Genomic DNA, 24071 nt, shown 5'->3' with positions numbered 1-24071 from the left:
GCTGACAATTTCTTTTGCTGAGCAGAAGCTTTTTAATTTGATGTAGTTCCATTCATTTATTTTTGCTTTTACTTCCCTTGCCTTTGAGGTCAAATTTATAAAATCATCTTGAAGTCCATGGTCCTTGGGTTTAGTTCCTGTTTTCTTTTATGCATTTTATTGTTTTTATAGTTTCAGGTCTTATATTCAGGCTCTTAATACATGTTAAGTTAATATGGGTGTGTGGTGATAGACAACAGTCTAGTTTTATTCTTTTGCAGGTTTTTCTTTCTCCACTATATGTTTTTGGCTTTTTTTTTTTCCAAAAATTATTTCCCCGTATAAATATGGGTTTACTTCTGGACTCTCAATTCTGTTCCACTGGTCTGTGTGTCTGTTTTGCTGCCAATACCCTGCTGTTTTGATTAATGTCACTTTGTAGTATATTTTGAAGTCAGGCAGAGTGATGCCTCCAGGCTTGTTCTTTTTTTCTCAGGATGTATTTGACAAATTTGGGGTTCAATATGCTTCCATAAAAAACTGATGATTTTTTGGTCTCATTTCTTGAAAAACTGTCATGGGATTTTGATGGAGATTGCATTAAAATCTATAATGCTTTAGATAATAATGTCATTTTAAATATGTTGATTCTTCCAATCCAAGAACATGGAATGTCTTTTCATTACTCTCTATCTTCTTTGATTTCTTTTAATAGGGTCTTGTAGTTTTCATTATATAAATCCTTCACGTTTCATTAGATTTATTCCTAGATATTTAATTCTTTTTGTTGCAATTGCAAAAGGAATTATTTTTTCAACTTCTTTTTCTGACACTTTGTTCTTAGAGTATAGGAATGCTATGGATTTCTGAAAGTTGTTTTTGTAACAAGAGAATTTACAGTGTTTGTTTATTGTTTCTAGTAGTGTTCTCTTATGAGCCTTTAAGGTTTTCTATAGAGAATCATGTCATCTGCAAATAGTGACAGTTAGACTTCTTTGTTTCCTATTTGGATGCCTATTATATCTTTCTCTTGTCTGATTGCACTCGCTAGGACCTCCAATGTTATATTGAATAAGAGTGGCAATAGTGGACAGCCTTGCCTTGTTCCTGATCTTAGAGAGAAGGTTTTTAGTTTTTCACCATTAAGTATAATGTTGGCTGCAGTTGGCCTTTATTAAATTACAGTAATTTCCTTCTGTACCAATTTTAAGTATTTTGATCATAAATAAAATGCTGTATCTTGTTGAAGGCTTTTTCTGCATCTATTGATATGATCATATATGATTCTTATTTTTTAATTTGTTTATGTAGTGTATCACATTAATCAATTTGCATATGATGAACCATTCCTGTGCCTCTGGGATGAAGCCCAATGATTGTGGTGTATAATCTTTTTAATACGATGCTATAATTGATTCACTAGTATCTTATTTAGGATTTTTGCATCTGTGTTCATGAGAGATATTGGTCTGTAGTTTTCCTTTTTGTGTGTTATCTTTACCAAGTTTTGGTATCAGAGTTTGGCCTCATAAAATGAGTTGAGAAGTATTGCTTCATCTTCAATTTATTTGACATCTCAACTTGGACTTGCTACATTTCATATACTCAGTAGCCATTTGTAGCTCATGGCTCCTTTATTAGATAGTGCATTTATAACCTTGGTTTCTTCATCTCTGAAATGGAAATAATAGCAGTTTACTTTCATTAGGTATTTCTCTGTGTCTTTCACTATTTTAAATGCTGTACATATTCATCTATTTTAATTTTTAGGACAATCCTATGAATTAGATAATGTTACTGTCCCCGTTTTAGATGAGAAAATTGATATATTTAAGTATATTGCCCAAAATCACAGAACTCAGAAATGTTGGAGAAGAGTCTCCAACCCAGAAAGATGGGCTTTATAAGCACATTCTTTATCTCTATGTTCTACTGCCAATTAAAATAAAGATATGATGTTTAAATAATTATAGTAATTAAAGTAGATAACACAAATAATCTAATTCTGAAAATTAAATAATGCTAAGATTCTTAGCACACGGTAAAGAAAAAAAATGCTAAATCATATTGTTATGAAAAGAGAGGTCTGATTTCACACATCTTATAAGAATTATCATCAACCTTGTACAGAACTATATGACTCATAAAGAATATTTTATATTTACCAGCACATAAACTTTTTAAATACTTAAGCTATGAGTTTAAAAAAAAGGGGGGGGTAAGTTGTAGCTAAAATGAAGAGAAACAAAATGAAATTTTATATTAATGATAATAACCTGTTTCATATGGGATATATCTACTGCCCTTCAAACAAAAGGTAAATACCAGTCTAGGAGGAAGCAAATTACTAGAGGTTCCTGGATCTCTCTGTCCGATGCTCCTTTCCAGATGTCCCTGGATGAAGGAATAATTTTTATAACTCTCACTTGTAAGAAGATTCAAACATTGGTGGAGTGGAAAGTCTGCTCTGCAGACAGTGCCCATGTGTCTTCCCTAATTTTCCCAAAGGAGCTCAGGTTATTGCATCACTCAACACAGCATCTCCCAGGTTCTAGGATTTACCCCAGTGAATTATATACTTCTCACATCTGCATAAATCTTGTTTCCTTTAGAATCTCAATGCCTCCATGACAAAACAAGAGCGAGCTCCGTTTTAAAAATTGGCAAGAACATCTCTGCCGTGTCAGTACTATATAACTTAGTGTTTTATGTAATGAGCAAAGATTAATCTTACGCCACGCAGCAGTAATTTGAAATTTATTACATAAAGCTTTAAATGTGAATAACCTGAATGTATTTTTCTTTTCTACTTTGCATATTGAAACTTCATTATTGTACCTTCACCAACCAGAAATCATTTTTACTGCTATTTTAATGTGAAGCGTTGATTGTGATACTGTGGATATGGACACTGATTCCTCTAATGGGACCAATAATCTAATAACAAGGAGGTTTCATATGTAGGCATAAATTAATTTCATCTCTGTTTCACAACAATTTAAACTTCTGAAAAAATACAGGCACCGCTCTTATATCTAATGAGTTTTTGTGCTAATCCAACTATTCTTATTATAGCTGTTACTATAGATTTCATACCAAAGCAGCAGAAAATACATATGAATCTTAATCAGCTGTTAGATACATTTTTCCTTGAAAGGTTTCCGTTTTTATAGATCAATGTCCATTCGACCTGATTTGAAAATCAGTAATTCCACATTTCTTCTTACGGGTTTCCCTGGCCTGGAACAGGACTATCCCTGGCTAGCCGTCCCCTTCTCTGGCATCTATGCTATGATTCTCTCAGGGAACTGCCTGGTGCTGCATGTGATTCGTACTGAGCCAAGCCTGCATCAGCCCATGTTCTACTTCCTGGCCATGCTGGCCCTCACTGACCTGTGCATGGGGCTGTCCACGGTGCACACAGTGCTGGGGATCCTGTGGGGGCTCAGCCAAGAGGTCAGCCTGGATGCCTGCATTGCACAAACCTTCTTTGTTCATGGTCTATCTATCATGGAGTCTGGAGTCCTTCTTGCCACGGCCTTTGATCGCTTTACAGCAGTCTGCAATCCTCTGAGATACACATCCATTCTCACCAATGCCAGAATCGTCAATATTGGTATGGCCATTTTAGGGAGGAGTTTCCTGTTCATTACTGCTCCCATCGTCCGCCTAAGTTCTTCCATTACTGCCGCCCCCACATCCTCTCCCACTCTTTCTGCCTGCACCAGGACCTACTCCGGCTGGCCTGCTCTGACATCCGCTTCAACAGCTTCTACGCCTTAGCCCTGGTCATCTGCACACTGCTTTTGGATTCAGTGCTCATTCTCATCTCACACATCTTAATTCTGCACTCAGTCTTGGCTATTGCATCCCGAGAGGAGCAACTCAAGTCCTTGCAGACCTCTGTCTCCCATATCTGTGCTGTCCTGGTTTTTTACATCCCAATCATTGGTCTGACTATGGTGCATCGCTTTGGGAAGCACCTCTCTCCTGTGGTCCACGTTCTCATGGGCAACATCTATATCCTTTCCCCACCCTTGATGAACCCCATCATCTACAGTGTCAAGACCCAGCAGATCCGTGGCAGGATTCAGAGGTGGTTATCCAGGAAGAAGGAGTGAAAGAAACACTTTAGATCAAAAAGGCATAAGTGGCCTAGATGCAGGAAACTTTAGGCAAAGAGAGAGAATGAATACATTCATTTAAATAAGTTAAATATAAGGCAACTGAACACAAAGTTTTTATGTGATATGCTATTAGTTGAAAGTTTATAGGTATCAAGAATGGTAATAAAACCATGTGTCACAATTCAGGTATAATGTTGGAAATTATGAAAATAGAATCATTCATCACACGTCCTTATCATTTTCTGTCCAGGAAAAGATAATATTAACAATTATCTAGAAAAATTATTTTGCAAGAAATATCTACAAGAAAGTTGTCCTTACACCCACTTTATATTAACAGAGGCACAGTTTTATCACCACTTTGAATGGTTGCCTTGAGCAACATAGAAGTTACAATTGGTCTCTTACCTTAAATAATATTTTCAGATGGGTTAATAGTTTGTTTATGAAGTATTCCAAATCATTATTGCCATTCTCTTCTCACCGATTTATTAAGAAACTCTGTTTCTTGCTTCTCAAAGGAAATTTTGTCACTCTCTTTTACATATCTATAAATGACTACCAACTTTGCAATCTTAATTCCAGTCTTACAGTAATTGATGTCCTTTACTGTCCAGAATCTATACTTCACATATCTTTTTTATTGGATCTTCTCTTATCTTTTCTGGATTTGACAACTATCAAGAAGACAAGCCCTTTTTTGTAGAGACATTTCATACTGGTGTAGAATCTATGTATTACTTAAAAATTAATGACAGGTCAGATGAGTAGCCATTTAGGAACTTAATAAAACCTAGTATGTACTGAAAACTTTGTGGAATTACCATTCATGAGGATATTCAAAGGAAGAAGACTTTATTTTATTTTTTTTTTATCTCTAGCGACAAAATATCTTCATCTTCCTCATCCTTAACACCAAATTAGGAAAAATATTAACATTTACGCTACTAGATAAAGTAAATCTTAATAAGTTCATAGAACTCTGTCTATGAATTTCTGAGACCAAACTTGGTAAACATTTTATCTTCATAAATAATTTTTCCAAATATTCTAATTCATAACCATCTTCCCTCTTCTATACTAAAGACTCTGAATTATTAATCTCATGACTCAATCTTTGTAGCATATATTCTTGAAGAGGCAGTACTGTTTTGACATAAATGTAAAATATATTAAGGCACATGGATAGCTATGAGACAAGGTGACTTAGCAAATATGTAAGTATATAAATTAGTAAGCTCTTCAATTTTATTTATTTAATTTTTTTAAATTAAGTTTATTGGGAAAGCTCTTCAATTTTAATCTTAATCAGAAAATGTACAAATAAAGATAGAAGATTAGATGAAGAATGAAAAGCTGTACCTGGGGAAAATGTGGCTTTGTTATTAGATTCTTTTGGAGTCCTTACTTATATTTTGAAAATTCAAGATTCGGACAAATCATAAATGGTATAGTGGACTGATAATAAAAATAACTTCCAATCTTCAAGGATATTATTGTATCCAGTTTATAACATCATATCTACCTTTTTTCCAATTTCCTAATAAAATGTACAAATGCATGAAACAATAATAAATATTAAACTATTAAAATACTTGCAGTTCAAAACATGATAATAATTAGTTTACTTAGGCAAAATGTCTTGGCAAATAAATATGGCAATATACATAATAAGGCAATAGAAAGAAAACAGGAATTAAGTTATCAATATTTAGAAAAGAAATTAAAATGGTCAATAAATATTAAAAGATGTTCAATCGTATTTAAAATTAAATCGGCACAGATTTTTTAAAAAGGAGGTCACATCCAATTTCATATTTGGTATTAAATTGGAAAAATAAAATAAGAAAATAAACAGAGATTCATGGAAATAACAAGAGTTTAATGGTTACCAGAGGGAAGGAGGGAGTGAGGGCGAGGTAGATATGTGTAAAGGGGGTCAAATATATGGTGACGAAAAGAAATTTAACTTTGGGTGGTAAACACACAATGCAATATACATATGATGTATTATTGAATTGTACACTTGAAACCTACATAATTTTATTAACCAATGTCATAACCATAAATTTAATAAAATAGAAAAAGAAAAAAGAAAAAGAAAATATGATTGTCAAGAGTCATCGAAGCTGCGAGTATAAGATACTGAGAGACTTGCATATGCTTTTAATACGAATACAAGTTAGCACAAATTTTTTGAGCTAAATATGTGGAAATTGTTAAAATATATACCATTCTATAACTTCTATATCTTTGGTTGTTGTTAGCTTTTCTTTGTTAATTTCAAAACAATAACAAAATGTTAATTTTATAGAAATGTGTTATATCTTGTAGCCACAATAGAGGAGAGATCTTTTAATAACTGAAAATCTCTTTAGTTCTCATCTTAAGTATCAACATTTCTAAAAAACGCTTTTTTTTTTTTTAATGGATCAGACTGTGAATATTTTAGTCTTTGTAGGCCACATGTGGTCTTTTTCATATATTTTCTTTGTGGTTTTGTTTTATGAACTTTTACAAATGCAAAAAGCTTTCTTAACTCAAAAACTTGCAAAAACCGCTACACGAGGTATGTGGTCTGCAGGCTTTAGTTTGCCACACACTGATATACACACAAAAAATAAAGAGCCACTAAACTGTTGTCTATGTCCACAAGTTTTATTATTTTCTTGTCACAGTTTAGTGGTGCCAGAGGGAAAGAGGGAGGAGTGCAGGTAGTGAGGGTAAAAGGGGTCGAACACATGGTGATGGAAGGTGATTTGACTTTGGGTGGTGAACAACAATGCAATATAGAGATGATATATTATTGAATTGTACACTTGAAACCTATAAAATTTTATTAACCAATACCACTGCAAACATGTAATAAAAAAGATAAATAAAATGGTATCATTTCTAAGACGTAACCTAATTTGAGAAGTATAAAAATGTGAAAAAGAGCTGGTGTTAAAATCGATGGAATGCAATATAATCTGAAGTATAATACAGTTGTCTGGAGGACCGTTTCACAAATTCTTTCAAAAACACTTGTTACTATTTCTTGAAGAAGAAACTTTTTCTTAACTTTTAGATGTAATAATTTTAAAATAATTTTGTCCTATTTCACGAGATCGGAAACAGCACCTCAAATCAACTCACTCTGAAATTCCTTCTATGTATAATAGTATAAAGTATTTGGTTTGGGGGTTACCCTTAAAACAATTTAAAAAAATAAAGAGGGCTTCAGTGGAAATATAAAAGATACACGTTTTATTAATTAATTTATTTAACAGACAATTGACTTTTCTAATATATAAAAATATGTTTCTATGATTGTGGTAATCATTTCACAATGTATTCATATGTCAAAATAGCAAGTTGCACATCTTAAATATGTACAATTTTTATTTGTCAATTATACCTTAATAAAGGTGTTAAAAAAATTTTTTTAAATAAAGAAATTATAAAAATATGACCACAATACACAAAAGAAAAAGACAGTAAAGAGAATTATATGGTTCTAAAGTTTTTATAACCTACTAAAGTGTTATAAAAATAGTTAATATAATTTTATATATGTTCATTGTATACTAAAGTATTAAACTATTTTAGCTGTTTTAGAGTTATTTCTAAATTATGGAAATAATTAGTATAAAATATAGAAGTATAAAAAGCCAATAGAGAAGATCAAAATGGAGTATTAAAAATGTTTTTATCCCAAAAAATGTAAGGTAGTAAAAGCAAGAGAGTTAAATGGAAAATAAATTTTAATGTAGTAGAATTAAACCTGAGTATACTGATAGCTACACTAAAAATAAATGGATTAAACATTCCAATTCAAAGACAGAAATCATTAGAATAAATAAGAAAGAAAAATTCTGAAAGTATTTTTTGTTTGTTTTAAACAAGATGGATGTTACACAGTAAAGTCATTGACGAGACAAAATAAAAGGGTAAAAAGTTATAAACTGAAAACACTCATCACAAGAATGATGAAGTTGCTATGTGAATATTAGTAATACAAGAGATAACAATAAAAGTGTCTTATCACGAAGACAAAGTAACACTAAACCTATGTAATAATATATTTTAAAGATAAAATTACATTTCTTGACTTTTTCAGATCTTGGTAGCGTCATTATTTTCTGAGTCTTATATGTATTTTACATCTGCATGTCTACACGAAACTCATTTGCAAATCTTGGTCTTCTTAGAGCCTTCTCAGTGAGTTAAACATTTGAATCAACACGGGGTGCAATGAGTCTGTCTCTAGAGACTGAATTTACTAAAGATGAACTCAAGTCACCGTGTTACATAGCTCCCTAGTCTTCATATATTTGTGCATAGTCCTGGCCCAGTCTTATTTCTCTCCATTTTTATGTCTCCTTTGTGAATAATCCAAGAACTGTCGGATCTTCCAAAGCCAATGGAACTCCTGAGCATCATAATATCCTATTACAAGGCAGCCATAGCTACCAATTTGTCCACAGAGCTCTCAATGCTCCCAAAGCCATCTCTGTCATATATTTCAACCATTCCTAGGTGAGTCACTTTGTCTGGAGGATGCAATGAAAAACAATCATTTGTGGATTTGCAGAGAGGAGCAATTCATGTTATTATGTGAGGTACTATTTGAGATAAAGCAGGTAGAAGTCAAGTGGGGAAAGAAGATTTCTAGATTAAGAAATCTATACATATTTATAAAAGACATAAGTAGTATTTAAGTAATGTGATTTGGTACTAGAAAATAAGAAAGAAATATTGCCAGAATTTTTAAAAAGCGCTGATTATATTATCTTCCTTTTTAATGCAAGAATCTAAGAAGTTCCTATAACACAGTGGTTTCTGGTTGTATAAGTTACAGTAGTCACACTGTTCAAAGAATATACGTTAAGAAAGAAATTGAAGAAAACCAAGAGTAGAAAATGGCGATGGAGATACTGGCCATCTCTGGAGGGTCAGAAGCCTGAGCTGGAGGATAGTATACTAACAGATAGTACAGAAAATAGCGTGTGTTTTATTAGCACCATGTTCTCTGAAGTGGCAGACTGCAGGCAAGGGACTGTGCTCACTGACCTAGATGTAAGTAAAATGTCAATCTCCCTGTGGCAGAAGGAACACTGTATTTCTGTGTTTCAGAACTGTTTCAGAATAATGACAGAGCAAAGGAAAACTAGGAAGGTATGAGCAAGTGTTCTAATTTTCCTGGCCAATGCCTGATCGATGTTATTCACAAAAGGCCTAAGATCGAGAAGACTGTCCAGCAGGCCAAACTCTTGGAGTTGTTCTCTGCAGTTCCCTCCATGTTTTACACATTTTAGTGCCCCAAGATTCTGGTCCCTCTTTAACTCAAAACTGCTTAATCACATTTTAAAAAAATTTTACTCCATAAATACTTTTATTGACAACTAGAGGCATAACTTCGTCGATAAGTAGATGTTTGTATCACAAAGCAATTAAGCTTATTTTTTATCCTAAGCAATTTTCTTAGATAGAAATCATGTTTATATAGACCTATGTATATTAGTTTGCTTTCTGTATGCCTAGTTCTCTGCCAGTCTCTTGAGGTTTGGTTTTTCCAAAAGGAAGAAAAATCTTGGAACACGGGTAAACCTATAAACATATTGAGTACTCTTTCAAATAAGTGTAAAAACCTTGCACATTTTAATTGTTCAGTATTCTTAATTTCTCGCCCAAGATCTTATCTCTCTCTGGGTTTATAGGATTTACCACTGTCGTAGTGATTCCCTAACTCTGGGTTTCTATATTATGGATATGGTTTAAATTTGAAATCTTCTAAAATGTTTTTAATGACGAATTTAAATTTGAATTCTCAGCTTCTTACAAGGAAACACCGCTAATATTTATTTACATAGGCCCAGGGTAATATATTTTAATAGGGGAATGCACATATCATAACCAGAAAGATTTTCTCTACACAGATAGTATTTGGAAATTCAAAGAAGAATTATCGATAGGAAAATGTATTAATATTTTTCAAGCTTTCATATCTGGATTTCAAGAACCTAGATATTGGAGGCAACTGGAATTCTTTTTTTTTAAAGGTATGTTATGAAGCCTCAGGTGTACATTCCAGAATTATACTAAGAGGACACTGCATCTTAGAAAGGTTATCGGACAGTTATAGAACAAAAGGAAAAGGTCAGAGCAAGAATCACTGGAAGATATTTGTGGTAATGACACCTGGAGAACTGGATTGTGGTTGCTTTGCAGGATAGATACTGAAGCCAGAGTCAAGGCAAGGACTCTAAGGCGAGCAGAACACCCACCAGGCTTACATTTCCCTTTTAGCTGCCTATGTAATTATTTACAACAATGTTTTAATTATCCAAAACAATGAAGAAATAAAATTTTTAAAAGGTTGCAGGTACAGGTAACATATTTGCAACTTTATCTTCACTTAACGTGTCAAATTAATTTGCATGTAAATCTTTTAAAACAAATTATGTATGGTAACTTTATAAAGATGTTGAATAAAATTAACTTTTCTTGAGTGAACCAGAAAAAAGTTATCCTTATTATTTAAAACATAATATATGATTCATGAAATTGGATGGATTAACAAATTTAGTTGCACATATAGTTATTTTTGAATTACGCAGAAAAGGGCAAATTATGAAAATATAAGTATTACAAAAAAACCTGTGTATAGGGAATATGCATCTAAAATTCTAATGGATGATTTGCATCATTCTGTTGTTTTCGGTGGGTATTCTTCACTTTAAAGATATGCTTCTAATACACTAGATATCTTCTCTTTATCTTTAAGAAGTTTTCTGAAATAAGAATACATTAATAAAGAGTGAGGGTAAGAGTTTATTATTTTTCATGATCACAAGAATTTGGTTATGTTAAGGTACTTGGAGTTTTTTATCCTGCATTCCTGGTTTTTTGATAATTTGTCTGTGGACTAGTATATTGTTAAAATTACTATTGCCTTCTGTATAACCTACTAATTATTATATAAATGCCTGTGTGTGTGTGTGTGTGTGTGTGTGTGTGTATTACTGCATGTATTTCCACACTTGATAAAAAATTCCCTGTGAACAGTGGCTTTTGCCTTAAGACTCTGTATATTACACAAACCAAAAAAGTCTTAGGCACATGCGTGCACACACACACACAGACACCCACACACAGATTTCATCACTGGCTTCTTAGTATGTAATAAAAATGATAGAGTAGAATAGAATAAAACTACACAGGTAGAAAATTATGAAAGAACTTAATTCAATCTTCTTATTTGCAGATGATGATATTAGGATTTAGAATGGTGAGGTGGATTTACTAAAGGGCTTATGGAAGTTTTAGAAAAGAGCCAGCTCTTTAGAAAGATTATTAATTACAGAATGTCTGGACTCTCCATATAGAGGACTGTGGAATTACTCTGCCATCCAGATTTCTGCCCATAAGAGACTAGACTGGCTGTTTTGAGTATGGAAACACTCCAGCTTTAACATGGCGGACAATGTTACACAAAGCTACATTTCATCTTTCTTCCTGGTTGGTATTCCTGGTTTGCAAGATTTTCACTGCTGGATTGGAATCCCTGTCTGCCTCCTGTTTGCGCTGACCCTGCTGGGGAACAGTGTAATCATCGTAATCATCAAACTGGAGCCAAGCCTCCACCAGCCTATGTATTTCTTCCTTTGCATGCTGGCAATGAATGACATGGCTCTTGCCTCTACCACAGCCCCCAAGATGCTTGGCATCTTCTGGTTGGAAGCTCACAGTTTTGAGTTTAATATCTGCCTAGCACAAATGTATTTCATCCACACGTTCTGCATAATTGAGTCGGCTCTCTTAGTTGCCATGGCCTTTGATCGCTATGTAGCTATTTGCGTCCCACTGCGTTATACGACCATCCTGACGACACCAATGGTCATTAAAATGGGTCTGGGTGGAGTGACCCGAGCTATCCTTATGGTTTTACCCTGTCCTCTTCTCATTAAGAGGCTACCTTACTATACTAAATACGTCATTAATCACACCTATTGTGAGCACATGGCTGTGGTGAAGCTGGCCAGTGCCAACACTCTCATTAACAGAGCATATGGAATCTCTGTGGCCCTTTCAGTGATGATATTGGACCTAGGGCTCATAGCGACATCCTATATCAAAATCCTCCAGGCAGTCTTCCGGCTCTCTTCCCAGAATGCTCGCTCGAAGGCACTGGGCACCTGTGCTGCCCATGTCTGCACTATACTTGTCTCCTACACACCTGCACTGTTTAGTTTCCTAACTCACCGCATTGGCAAGAAGGTACCTACAAGCGTCCACATAATTCTTGCAAGTTTGTACCTTTTGGTTCCTCCCACAGTCAATCCCCTGGTATATGGTGTGAAGACCAAGCAGATTCGTGACCGACTGTTGGGTCTCTTCTTCCCAAACAGGAAAATTTCTGAACACTGAAATACGAAAATACAAAGCCACATTGCTAAAATCTGTTTCACGAAGTCCTGGCGTGTTAACAAAGGTTGCAACCTTGTCCCTAACATGCTATTCCTTGATTCAGCTATGTCATTTAGCAGAGATATTTGATGCTGTGCATTTACTTTTCCTTTCTTTTAGAAATAAAGGAACGTCTCTTGATTGGAAACTTTGAACAAATGTTAGCAACAATTGTTATCTATTGCTGACATTATCTCATATTCTGTATTTATTAATTGTATATTTAATATCCAGAAGTGGGAAATGACTAGGCTAATTACTGTCACACACACTAAAACTGAATAAAACAGACAATAGAATTTATAAAAACAGGGCTTTTTTTTTGCCATTTTTATCTTTTACATGCTTGTTTAAAAATTCTCAAGTAAAAATTATTTTCAAGTTGCTTTTTACATATTATAGTAATGATAATGCCTTAACATTTAAATAATGATCATTGTTTGTTTGTCTGTTTACTAAGCACTTTACACTTCACAAGGAGTAAACCGTTAGTCCACAAAACTATACTGTGAGATACGTGTTGTTTATTCTCATTATATCATTTAGTAAATTGAGACACAGAGAGGTTATGTAATTTTCACAAGGTAACTCACCTAGAAAATGGCAATGTAGAATTTGAACCCAGGGACTCTGGTTTTAGAATACATGCTTTTTATCATGGTATGCTGTTCACCATGATGGAAGTCTTACACTTATTATTCACTTCGAAAACACAGAAGTTTATTTTTCAAACATTTCATATTTTATTCTCCTACATGTGATCTTTTTAAAGATATTATAGTAAAATTCTTGAGTCTCCCTCAAATCCTCTGTATCTGGACATTTTATTATAATGTTCAGGAATTGTTTCTATTTTCCTAGATAAATGTCCAATCAACACTGCCTTGTAACATTATGACTATGTTTTCCAAATTGGTATAAAATTTCCAAAGTTTGAAAATTCTACTTATTGACATGCAGTTTTTTTTTCTTTCTTTAATTTAAGAGAAAAAAAATTTGGTCACATTCATTAAGTGCTGCAGTTGAAAACCATTCTTTCCTTAATTAATGATATTAATTTTATTATGCATGGAGCACAGAGGACACTACTTTGGACATATTTATAAATGCCCTGCGAAAAACATTCTTTTACGTTTAGACATTTCATGGATGAAGGTTCATTGATTTGGAAATTGTCGATTGTTGACCAAGGTTGATATATATTTTCCATGTGTTTAATGGATGTTTGTGTGTTTTCAAATGAGTTAGCTCCGCAAAACTTTGGTTTTTCTGTATGTTGGCTAAAGCCATATTCGTGTTTGTTGATAACTATATATGTATTTTATTAACTTTTGCGTGTGTTATATTGTAATTAGTTGTGTTTCCTTACAATAATACAAGTCTTCCATTCATTCCAAGGGTATATATTAAGTGGTTCTATCAGATATTTTGCAGCTAGAACTGTAAGGAGAGAAAAGTCAAGTTCAAACATTACTTTCTTCACTAATAGCCGGGCGAGTTTCATTTTTAAGTTTGTAAATTCTGAATTTCATCATTGATTAAATACAGAAAACAGTGTTTGCATTTTATAGTGTCAGGGTAGGATTCAATGAGATAATGAATGGAACACAAGTATCACAATATTCAACAAACTCTTCTTCCCTATATACCAGTGACAGTGCCATGATAGGCATTGGAAATATGAAGAGCAATTAGCAAAGGTTTTTTTTTTTTTTTTTCTAAATGCCTAAATAGAGCTCCCAAGTGGATATCTCATTTGGAAATCCTGTTTGTTTGTTTATCAAGACCAAAAGTGAACATTTTGCACTTATTTACCCAGCTAAACCACCCTATAAAATATCTTATCTCAGTGAATAATTTACTGAGTCACTGAAATCAGCAACAGAGAATCAGTGTCATAGAGTATTTATTGTCAAATATATGCCAGAAATATATGAGAAACTAAGTGGTAAAAAAAGTTAAATAATTAACTAAAAAGAAGAAAAGTCCAGCATCTATCTCAGATAATGTAGAAAATGATAAATTCAATGCAATATAGTTTAAAATTGTGTAGATGATTATGGAACACCAAAAATAATACTGAATCTGACAAAAATTCTAGGTAAGGCATATTGGAAGAGATGCCAAGAGAAGACTAAGTTGATAAATTTACCAGGTAACAAGGCAAAGATTTCCAAGTGGAGGTAACATCACAATAAAAGTGAACAGATATAGGAAGATAAGTGGAAATACATCCAGAAAATGTCATAAAACTAAAAGGAGAACAAAGGTTCAAAGGAAAATGTATAGTTAGAAAAGCAGCAGGCACATCTAATAAGGAGAAATCTACTTTGTGGCACTGTGAAGTTCATTGGTCACCTTGAGAACTAAAGAACTGTCAGGGAAATGGGAGTGGTGAAACCCCATACAATCTTGTATGCAATTCATAACTTTAGCTACAGGTGATGCATCTAACCTAAAACTTGAACTTATTTGACTAAAGGGCTACACTTTATTTTGTACTTATAGACTCTAACATTACTCTCGATCAACCACAGAGAATATGAATATGTCAGGTTCATGAAACAACTTGAAACAACTTAGAGCACACAGGCTAAATACAGCTTGCTGCTTCTTCCTGAAAATAAAATTTTACTGGCGTACCACTATATCCATTAATTTATGTATTATTTATGGAACATTTGTCCTATACAGTGAGTTCTCACTTAACGTCGTTGATGAGTTCTGAAACTTTAAGTTAAACAACTTGTAATAAAACCAATTTTAACCATAGGCCGATTGACATAAACTAGAGTTAAGTTCACATGTCATCTCACCAATCTTATAAGAAAACGTTACTGAATAAAATGGTAGTATTTGAGGACTTGCTGTAGTGACAATTAGGACAGAGATCACATGAACATAAAAACTTAAAATATTTATCCTGATCTGTCCCTTTACAAATCATTTGTCCACAGATGAATAGGATAAGGATGAACAGGATAAAAACCATGAGATTTTAGAGAGTAATAAAACTCAGTTTATTTATGATATTATGCATTGAAAAAACACAGAAATGTATAGCGTAGAATGGACCTTAAATTAAATATTATTGTTTATAATGTTGGAGGATTACTTAGAGGGATACAAACTGTAACAAAAAAAAAAAATCTAGCTGTATTGCAGATGTATGATATAATCTCACTAAGGGGGTGGTAGGAAAAGGCACTGACTGACCTAAGTAACTTTGGAAATAAGTAGAGTATAGAAACAAAGGCAAAAGGGACTGTTAATAAACCCTTTAGTTGATTCAGTTTTTCTCACAGGAGTAATGATTAATGAATCCTACAGGGCTTTACAAGTATACTAGAAGTTAACAATTAAATAAATGAGTGACAGAGGGTGGAAGCCAGTTTTTCACTGATGGAGGAGGAATTTTCTGATAAGCAAGAAGAGGCTAGAAAGATTCAAGTTGTAATAAATTAAAGTGGAAGACATTAGTAAAAACCGAAAATCAGCTTAATTTAGCATACAAGTGGTTACACATAGAAATATTTATGGATATGTGTGAATACATGGGTTAGCATACGCACAAAATTCCTTGCTCTGTCAGATGAAAGAACCTAAAAGAGAGACACACAAGCAGCAATGAGCATACCTATAGCATGATTCAAGAAATATCCAAAATGAGCCTGGAGCAACTTATAATGTCATAAAGTAAGAAGCGTTACACATACACACATACACATACACATACACACAGAGGCACACACATAAAATGAGGTGTATGTCAGAGAGGAAGATAAGCCAAATGAATGAGCTCCAAATGGTCAAATTGAAACAACTTGAGCAATAAAATAAAGGAATGTTGGATTGTAACCCAAATTATAATGAAAATATTCATAACTCTATACCGATATAAATAAATGATTAAATAAATTTTTAAAATAATGTTTCAATCTGCCATGTAGTAGAATTCCAAAAAATTTGTTAAAATGCAGCTAATCCATGATTGAGGAGTGCATAAATTCCTACTCCTTAAGTATGGATTGCATATAGTGACTTTCCTCCAAAGAGTATTGTATGAAAATGGGAATTCAAAAAACAATAACTTTGCATTGAAGAAATCTGACAAATACTACTTGAGACAAGTAATTAATGTCAGATAACTCAGGTATGCACCCTCGATATGTGATCACGATGACACTGTAACATCTATGGTCTTCCTCCTCAAAATAAATAATTTCAATCTAATTATGCTAATAACATCAGATAAATTTCAATAGAAGGACTTCCTAGGAGGCACTTCAATAGTACTCTTGGATAGTGTTAAGGTAATTAGAAACAATGATAATCTCAGGAATTTCTAGCTGAGAGAAGTGCTCTGGAGAGCTTGAGCTGGTGTGTGAAATTGAGAACGTGCTGATTATTTTAAAAGGTGTCCTGGGAAAAGCAAAGCGGGATTTATGATGGGAATCCTAAATCCAAGTTCTAATCTAAATGTTCAGACTCTGGGTGTGAGCAGAGTTATCATACTGTAAAATGCCTAGGCAGCAACTCAGAAAAACAAAAGTTGTTTTTCTCATCAAAAGAAGCTTAAGGAGATATGACAACTAAATGCAATGTGGCACCCTGGATGGGATCTTGGGACGAAAGAAGATAATAAGTAAAAAATAAAAAATTTCAATAAAATACGGACTTTAGGTAATTATAATGTATTAGTATTGGTTCCCTAAATGTGGCAAATCTATTATACTAAGGTGATAATAATACAAAAATCTGGGTGTGGGAGTCCCTAGGAAATCTCAGTACTATATATTCAAATTTCTGCAAATCTAAATGTGTTCTAAAAATAAAATGTATAAATTTGCATTTCAATACAAAAATTAAAAATCTGAACTTGCTTAGTGCCTGCTTATGACTGCATGGTAATGATAACTAGAAGGACGAGGTGGAGGTGGAGAATGACAACTACTGCAATCAAAACGAGAAGACAAAAAGTAGGTAGTTCATTATCATTAAGATTATCGACTTTATACTGAATGTATTCTGCTTTTAGACAACACCATAAACTTAATATTTGTAATCAGAGGCTAGGCATTTACATTTAGGTGTGTTTTTAAAAAACTCCCATCACTGAAAGATTAAAGAAGACCATCGAAAGACTGAAGATCTTCAGTGACCGAACCACAAACAAGTCTTCATAATTTCTGCCTTTTATGTCATCTAGTTATAAATTAATTCTGTATTCACAAAAACTGAAATTGTTTAAATAGGACTTAGAGTTACTTACGACTCTATACTTCAGCAGACAATGTACTAGAGAAAGCATAGACTCTCAGAACAAAGATTTCTCTTAAGTGAAATTTTGTTACTTGATATCAGATAAAATAATGAGAAATCAAAAGTATCCATAGAGTGAAAAATCTCGGACACTCGATCTTGAATCTGTTTGATCTTCACACCATAAACAACAAGACTGAGCAAAGTTCGGAGAAGCAGGTAAAGGCTGAACAGGGAAATATAGATAGATATAAAGTGAAATACAGAACCCAAATTTGTGTCTAAAGGAGAAAAAAACCTAGGAGAGAGAACTCAAGGAAGACACAAATGTTGGCTATGCAGGGTTGGAGGCTTTAGAAAAAGAAGAAATTTTGACTACATTTTAATGTATAATTTAATAATCTTAATCTGTGCTTAATGCTTAATTCATGAGTATTCAGAAAAGAAATTTAGGATGATGAGATATGATAACAAATTAGATGATAGATTTATTTCATATAATACACTAGACTGGATTTCTTATGTAGTCTCAAAAATGACAATTGCTGTTTTTAAATAGGATAAAATATTAATATTTATTTTCACTTTATAGAAGTATCTGTCATTGAGCTTGTTGAGCATCAATTTTTTTCATAATTTTTTTACTTGTATGTCATGTGTGGACTAGATATGATCAGATCTGTGTGTTTTAACTAATTCTTTATCCAAACAAGTGAAAAGTCTTTCAACGGGAGTCAGAGCCTTACTATCTTGAATGCAAAAGTAGAACTTTGTATTTCAGTACACTTGAGATTACAGAGACTCTTATCAAGAATGTTTTTCTCAGTGTGCTGTTGTTGTTGTAACTGGAAACACAATATGACAATGGGATATTGATGGAGTTGCATTAAATCTCTATAATGCTTTAGGTAATAAGGTATTTTTAACTATGTTGATTTTTCCAATCCAAGAACGCAGAGTGTCTTTCCATTTCTTTGTACTTTGATTTCTTTTAATAGGGTCTTGTAGTTTTCATTATATAAATCCTTCACGTTTCATTAGATTTACTCCTAGATATTTAATTCTTTTTGTCGCAACTGCAAAAGGAATTATTTTTTTGACTTCTTTTTCTGACATGTCGTTATTAGAGTATAGAAGCGCTATGGATTTCTGAAAGTTGTTTTTGTATCCAGAGACTTTGCTGTATTTGTTTATTGTTTCTAGTAGTGTTCTTGTGGAGTTTTTCAAATTTTCTATATAGAAAATCATGTCATCCACAAATAGTGACAGTTTGACTTCTTTGTTTCCTATTTGGATGCCTTTTATATCTTTCTCTTTTATGATTGCACTGGCTAGGACTGCCAATGTTATATTGAATAAGAGTGGCGATAGTGGACAGCCTCGCCTTGTTCCTGATCTTAGAGGGAAAGTGTTTAGTTTTTCACCATTAAGTATAATGTTGGCTGCAGTTCTGTCATACATGGTTCTTTACCTCTGTACCAATTTTATTAAGTGTTTGGATCATAAATAGATGCTGTATCTTGTCGAAGGCTTTTTCTGCATCTATTGATATGATCATATATGATTCTTATTTTTTAATTTTTTTATGTGGTGTATCACATTAATCAATTTGCATATGTTGAACCATCCCTACGCCCTGGAATGAGTCCACTTGGTCGTGGTGTATAATCTTTTTAATATGTTGCTGTATTTGGTTCTCTAGTGTCTTATTTAAAAATTTTGCATTGTATTCATGAGAGATATTGGTCTGCAGTTTTCTTTTCTTTTGTCTTTTTCTTTCTTTTTTTTTTTGCATTGTCTTTACTAGGTTTTGGTGTCAGGGTAATATTTGCTTCATAAAATGAGTTGGGAAGTATTATATCCTCTTCCATTTTTTTGGAAGAGTTTGAGGAGAATTGGTATTACATCTTCTTTGAATATTAGGTAGAATTCACAGGTGAAGCCATCTGCTCCTGGATTTTTACTTTTTGGTAGGTTTTTGATGGTTGTTTCAATCTCCATACTGTTATCTCTGTTTCCCAGTATGAGAATGTTCCAAGTGCGCTAGAGAAGACTGTATAAGCAGCTGTTTTGGTATAGGAGGCTCTGCAAATGTCGATTATGTCCAGTTGGCCTAATCTGTCCTTTAAGGATGTTCTTTCTTTACTGATTTTTCTGTTTGGATGGTCTGTCTATATCTGAGAGTGGGGTATTTAGGTCCCCTACTTTGATAGGTCTGTTAGTAATTGCTTTACGTATTTCAGGGCTCCTTGATTGGGAGCATAGATATTAATAAGTGTTATGTCTTCTTGGTGCATGATTCCCTTTATTACTATGAAGTGTCCCTCTTTACCTTTTTTACTTCTAAATCTATTTCATCCAATATTAGTACCACAATTCCTGCTTTTCTCTGAATGCCATTTGCTTGAAATATCATTGTCCACCCTTTTGCTCTGAGTCTATATTTGTCTTGGAGCTGAGACTTGTCTCCTGGAGGAAGCATATGGTTGAGTCTTGTTTTTTGCTCCATTCTGCATCTCTGTGCCTTTTTATTGGTGAGTTCAGTCCATTTACATTTAGGGGAATTATTGAAATGAGATCTTCTTATAGCCATTTTATCTTTTCCTTTATGGTAGCTTGGTGTTTCAATGATTCCTTGTCCTTGTGTTTCTCTTTTCTTTATTTTATGGATTTTCCCTCTGATTCTTCTTGTTTTATGTTATATACATCAATTCTGACTCCATGGCGTGCGGTTACCATCATATATATGAAAAGGGTAGTTATATATATACAGTCATCCATTTTATTCTGCATGGGCCTTATCTCCTTTCTGCTTTGTGAATTTGGATCTCTGAATCCTCCCCTTTTCAGTCACTGTTATCTCAGTTTGTCCCTACATATGCTGAACATTCATTACTATCTCGCTATAGCAATTCTCTTCTTATTATTTAACCTTATAATGCCCTGTTCTTGGTAAGGATTGCACTCTTCTGATTCTATTTGCCTGATAGTCACTTTACTCCTAATTATGTATTTTTTTGTTTTGTTGTTGTTATTTCATTTTAGATGAACTGACACTTTTCAGTATTTCTTGTAGTGCAGACCTCGTAGTGGAGAATTCCTTCAATTTTTGTATGTCCGGAAAGGTCTTAATATCTCTTTCATATATAAAGGAGAGCTTAGCTGGATGCATTATTCTAGACTGATAGTTCCTTTCACTTAATAGTTTAAATATTTGATTCCATTCCTTTCTGGCTTGTAAGGTCTACGCTGAGAAGTCCAATGATAATCTAATAGGTTTCCTTTATATATTACTGTTTTCTTTCCCCTGGCTGCCCTGAGAATCTGTCTTTGTCGTTGATTTTTGATAACTTCAATACAATGTGTCTTGGTGAAAGCCTTTTTGGGTTGAGATAATTGGGTGTTCTGTTGACTTCTTGAATTCCAAGCTCCAGCTCATTCCTTAGATTTGGGAAATCTTGTCCACTAGTTGTCTGAAAATGCTTTCTAGTTCCTGCTCCTTTTCCTCACCTTCAGGATTGCCCATTCTTCTTATGTTTCCTCTCTTGATGGTATCAGCTAGTTCTTGTATTTCTTTCATTATTTTTCGTTCTTCAGTTTCTCTCTTCTTCCTTCAGATTCATTTCTAGATTTCTGTCTTCGATATCACTGATCCTTTCCTCCATCTTATTAACTCTATTTCCCAAGCTTCCTACTTCATTTTTTAATTCTTGGTATGTGTTCTTCATCTCAAGAAGTTCTATTTGGTTCTTTTTGAGGGTTTCAGTCCCCTTGCTCTGCTCATCTAGTTGTTTTTTCAATTCCTGAAATTATTGATTTGAGTTGTGTTGGATCTCATTGAGTTTTTTCATAAGTACCATCCTGAATTCTCTGTCATTTAAGTCGCATATTTCTATGTGTGTAAGCTTATTTTCTAGAGATTTTTCTCTTTCTGAGATGCCTTGTTACCTTGGTTGTTCATAGTGTTCAATGGACTATGTCTCCTCCTGATCATTAATGAAAACGTATTCTGTTGGTTTTCCAGAAATATTTATTATTTAAAGGTCTCTCTTTAGCCTGCTGTAAAGAAGGCGCTTTTCTTTTGGTTTCCAGTTGGTGGTGTCCGAGCCTCTTGAATCTCTGTTTTATATAAAGCCTAAATGTCTTTTTTCTTTTCTTGTAGATATTTAATCACAATTGCTACTCTCGGTTTCAGTCCCCGTCTGTGTTAGCAAAAGTTTTGGTAGAGTTTGCTCAGATTCTTCTGGGGCTCTGTGGTGTTCGGTTGGCGAGTATGGGGGGAGGGGCCCACTGAGTTGGGAATTGCGAGCTGCGACTCTGCCTTGGTTTTGTAATTGGGATTGGTAAAAATCAACTGTTGTTTCTCAGCTGTCCCATCCCACTTCTCTGCTTTCTGCCCTGATGAAGGCCCTGCTACTGGCTGCTAGAAGTTCCTGCACTTCCAAGCAGGCTGATCAGGGAAGTCGCCGCGACTTCACTCCTCCCTCTCCTCTTGCAAGGAGCTCTGGCAGCTGTGAGAGGCCACTTCTTTATTTGTCCCAGTCCACTGCCTGACACCTGGGGTTCTGACCTCTGGTAACTCTTATGAGCAGGTACTATGCTCAGATGTGCTGGTGTGCAGTTTGGTTGTTTTTTGTTCAGTTTTAGATGTACAGCTTTTGATTTTCAAGGGAAGAGATCTGAGGACGTCTCTCACTCCACCATGTTTTTTCACAAATCCCTTAACTTGACTTAATTTTATATCTCTTGCTATCCAGCTATCATGTACATGCTACGTGTCATGTACTCTATAGAGAATTTTGGTTATCTGCACAGGAGTCTAGGAAAAGACTTTTTGAGTTTGATCCCCATCTCTACCATTTCTTCACTGTGTGGCCTTTGGCAACTTATTTAACTTCTCTCTGCCTCAGCTTCTACATCAGAAATACAAATAACATTCTTACCTATCTAAAAGAGTTATTAAGAAGATTATAGAAATAATGTCATATAAAAAGCATTAAATTTGTGAATATATTATCCTCAAAAAATGATTAATTCTTGTTATGGAGGTTTCTTATTTGCTTTTATCTTGACTCAGAATTTAAAATATATAGATTCTATATTTCTTCCACTAGATGTCACCTCTGTATTGATGAAAAGTGCATGTGAACCAATTTCTTCATTAAATCTTAAGGGTGAGCTAGAGGCTGAACTTCGTATCCTTTTCATATTTATCCTCCATGATGAAGAATCACACATCATAGTCCAGAGAACATACTGGCCTGCAAATCCCAAGGTTCTATAGTGTCAGGAATATCAGGAAAATCATTGAAACTAGGGTAAGTTTGGTGTGCTGGTCAAATTACAGTTCCAGTGTTATATTTTTCCTTATACACTTTTTTACATCCTCTGCCTCTTCTCAGTTCTTGACATCTCACAATGTGCTGAGGCAGTCACCTGGTGTGGGACAGCAGCATCAGAGTATTAGCTGTGGAATCTAGTGATCTCGGCTTTCCCAGTCACTAACAATGATATTTTAAGAAAGATTATCTCTCAGAGTTCTAGTTTCCATAAAAAAAACTAAATAAAGATACTTGTCTTAGATGATTGTTTCTAAATATAGCAATAATTTATACGAGCCTGGCGCACAGTAGAAGTCTGTAATTATTAATTATCTCCTTATTTTCCTAATTGTGTCCCCACTTTTACTACTTTTACTTTCTTTCTATATCTGAGTGGAATTAGATTGGTTTTCTCTGCACTGACATCTATACAGTAATGACTTACCCTGTCCCGGGGGAAATGCAATCATTAAAATGGAAATAGCATTTTATGTAGTTTGAAGAAGATTCCAGAATGATTGAGTAATTAGCACCAGAATTGTTGGGTCTAAGGGATCTTTTTTAAGGAGATGAGCAAGATGAGCATTGCTCTTAATAGCAATGGGAAGTTCTTTCTTGGCAGATAGGAACTAGGAGAGCTGGCCCTATGGGAAGTGTGGAGGAAGAATTACCATGCAATTTTCTCATGTTCATTATACACAATTTGTTTTTAGGATACAGAAGCTACTCATCAGACTTCGAAGTGCCCTTTTACAACCTGAGTAGCTACAACACAGATTCCTTCACCCTTTTGGGCATCCCCGGACTTGAGCAGTACCATGTCTGGATCAGCATGTCCTTCTGCTTTATCTATCTTGTGGCCATCAGGGGCAATAGTACCCTTCTCTACCTGATTGCAGTGGAGCAGTCTTCATGCACCTATGTTCTTTCT

The 24071-nt window shown here is 34.1% G+C and overlaps 3 protein-coding genes across 3 annotated transcripts in view; all 3 read left to right on the top strand.

Annotated features, from left to right (window-relative positions):
- Positions 1–3156: 3156 nt before the first annotated feature.
- On the top strand, positions 3157–4100 carry LOC107505709 (olfactory receptor 51V1-like). The gene is given in 2 exon segments (XM_016135992.2): positions 3157–3646; positions 3649–4100. Coding segments are annotated over 2 exon segments (942 nt in total).
- Positions 4101–11564: 7464 nt separating this feature from the next.
- Positions 11565–12518, top strand: LOC107505716 (putative olfactory receptor 52P1). The gene has a single exon (XM_016135999.2). It carries the CDS (start codon positions 11565–11567, stop codon positions 12516–12518), a length of 954 nt encoding a protein of 317 aa, XP_015991485.2.
- An 11421-nt stretch (positions 12519–23939) lies between these two features.
- Positions 23940–24071, top strand: part of LOC118602969 (olfactory receptor 51V1-like) — a 51818-nt gene continuing 51686 nt past the window's right edge. The window contains 1 exon segment of the mRNA XM_036221576.1: positions 23940–24009. Within this exon segment, the coding sequence (XP_036077469.1) occupies positions 23973–24009 (37 nt within the window). The 5' untranslated portion in view covers positions 23940–23972.

This window comes from Rousettus aegyptiacus, unplaced genomic scaffold, assembly GCF_014176215.1.
Source record: "Rousettus aegyptiacus isolate mRouAeg1 unplaced genomic scaffold, mRouAeg1.p scaffold_m13_p_5, whole genome shotgun sequence".
Lineage (NCBI taxonomy): Eukaryota > Metazoa > Chordata > Mammalia > Chiroptera > Pteropodidae > Rousettus > Rousettus aegyptiacus.
This window is presented reverse-complemented; position numbering and strand designations above follow the sequence as displayed.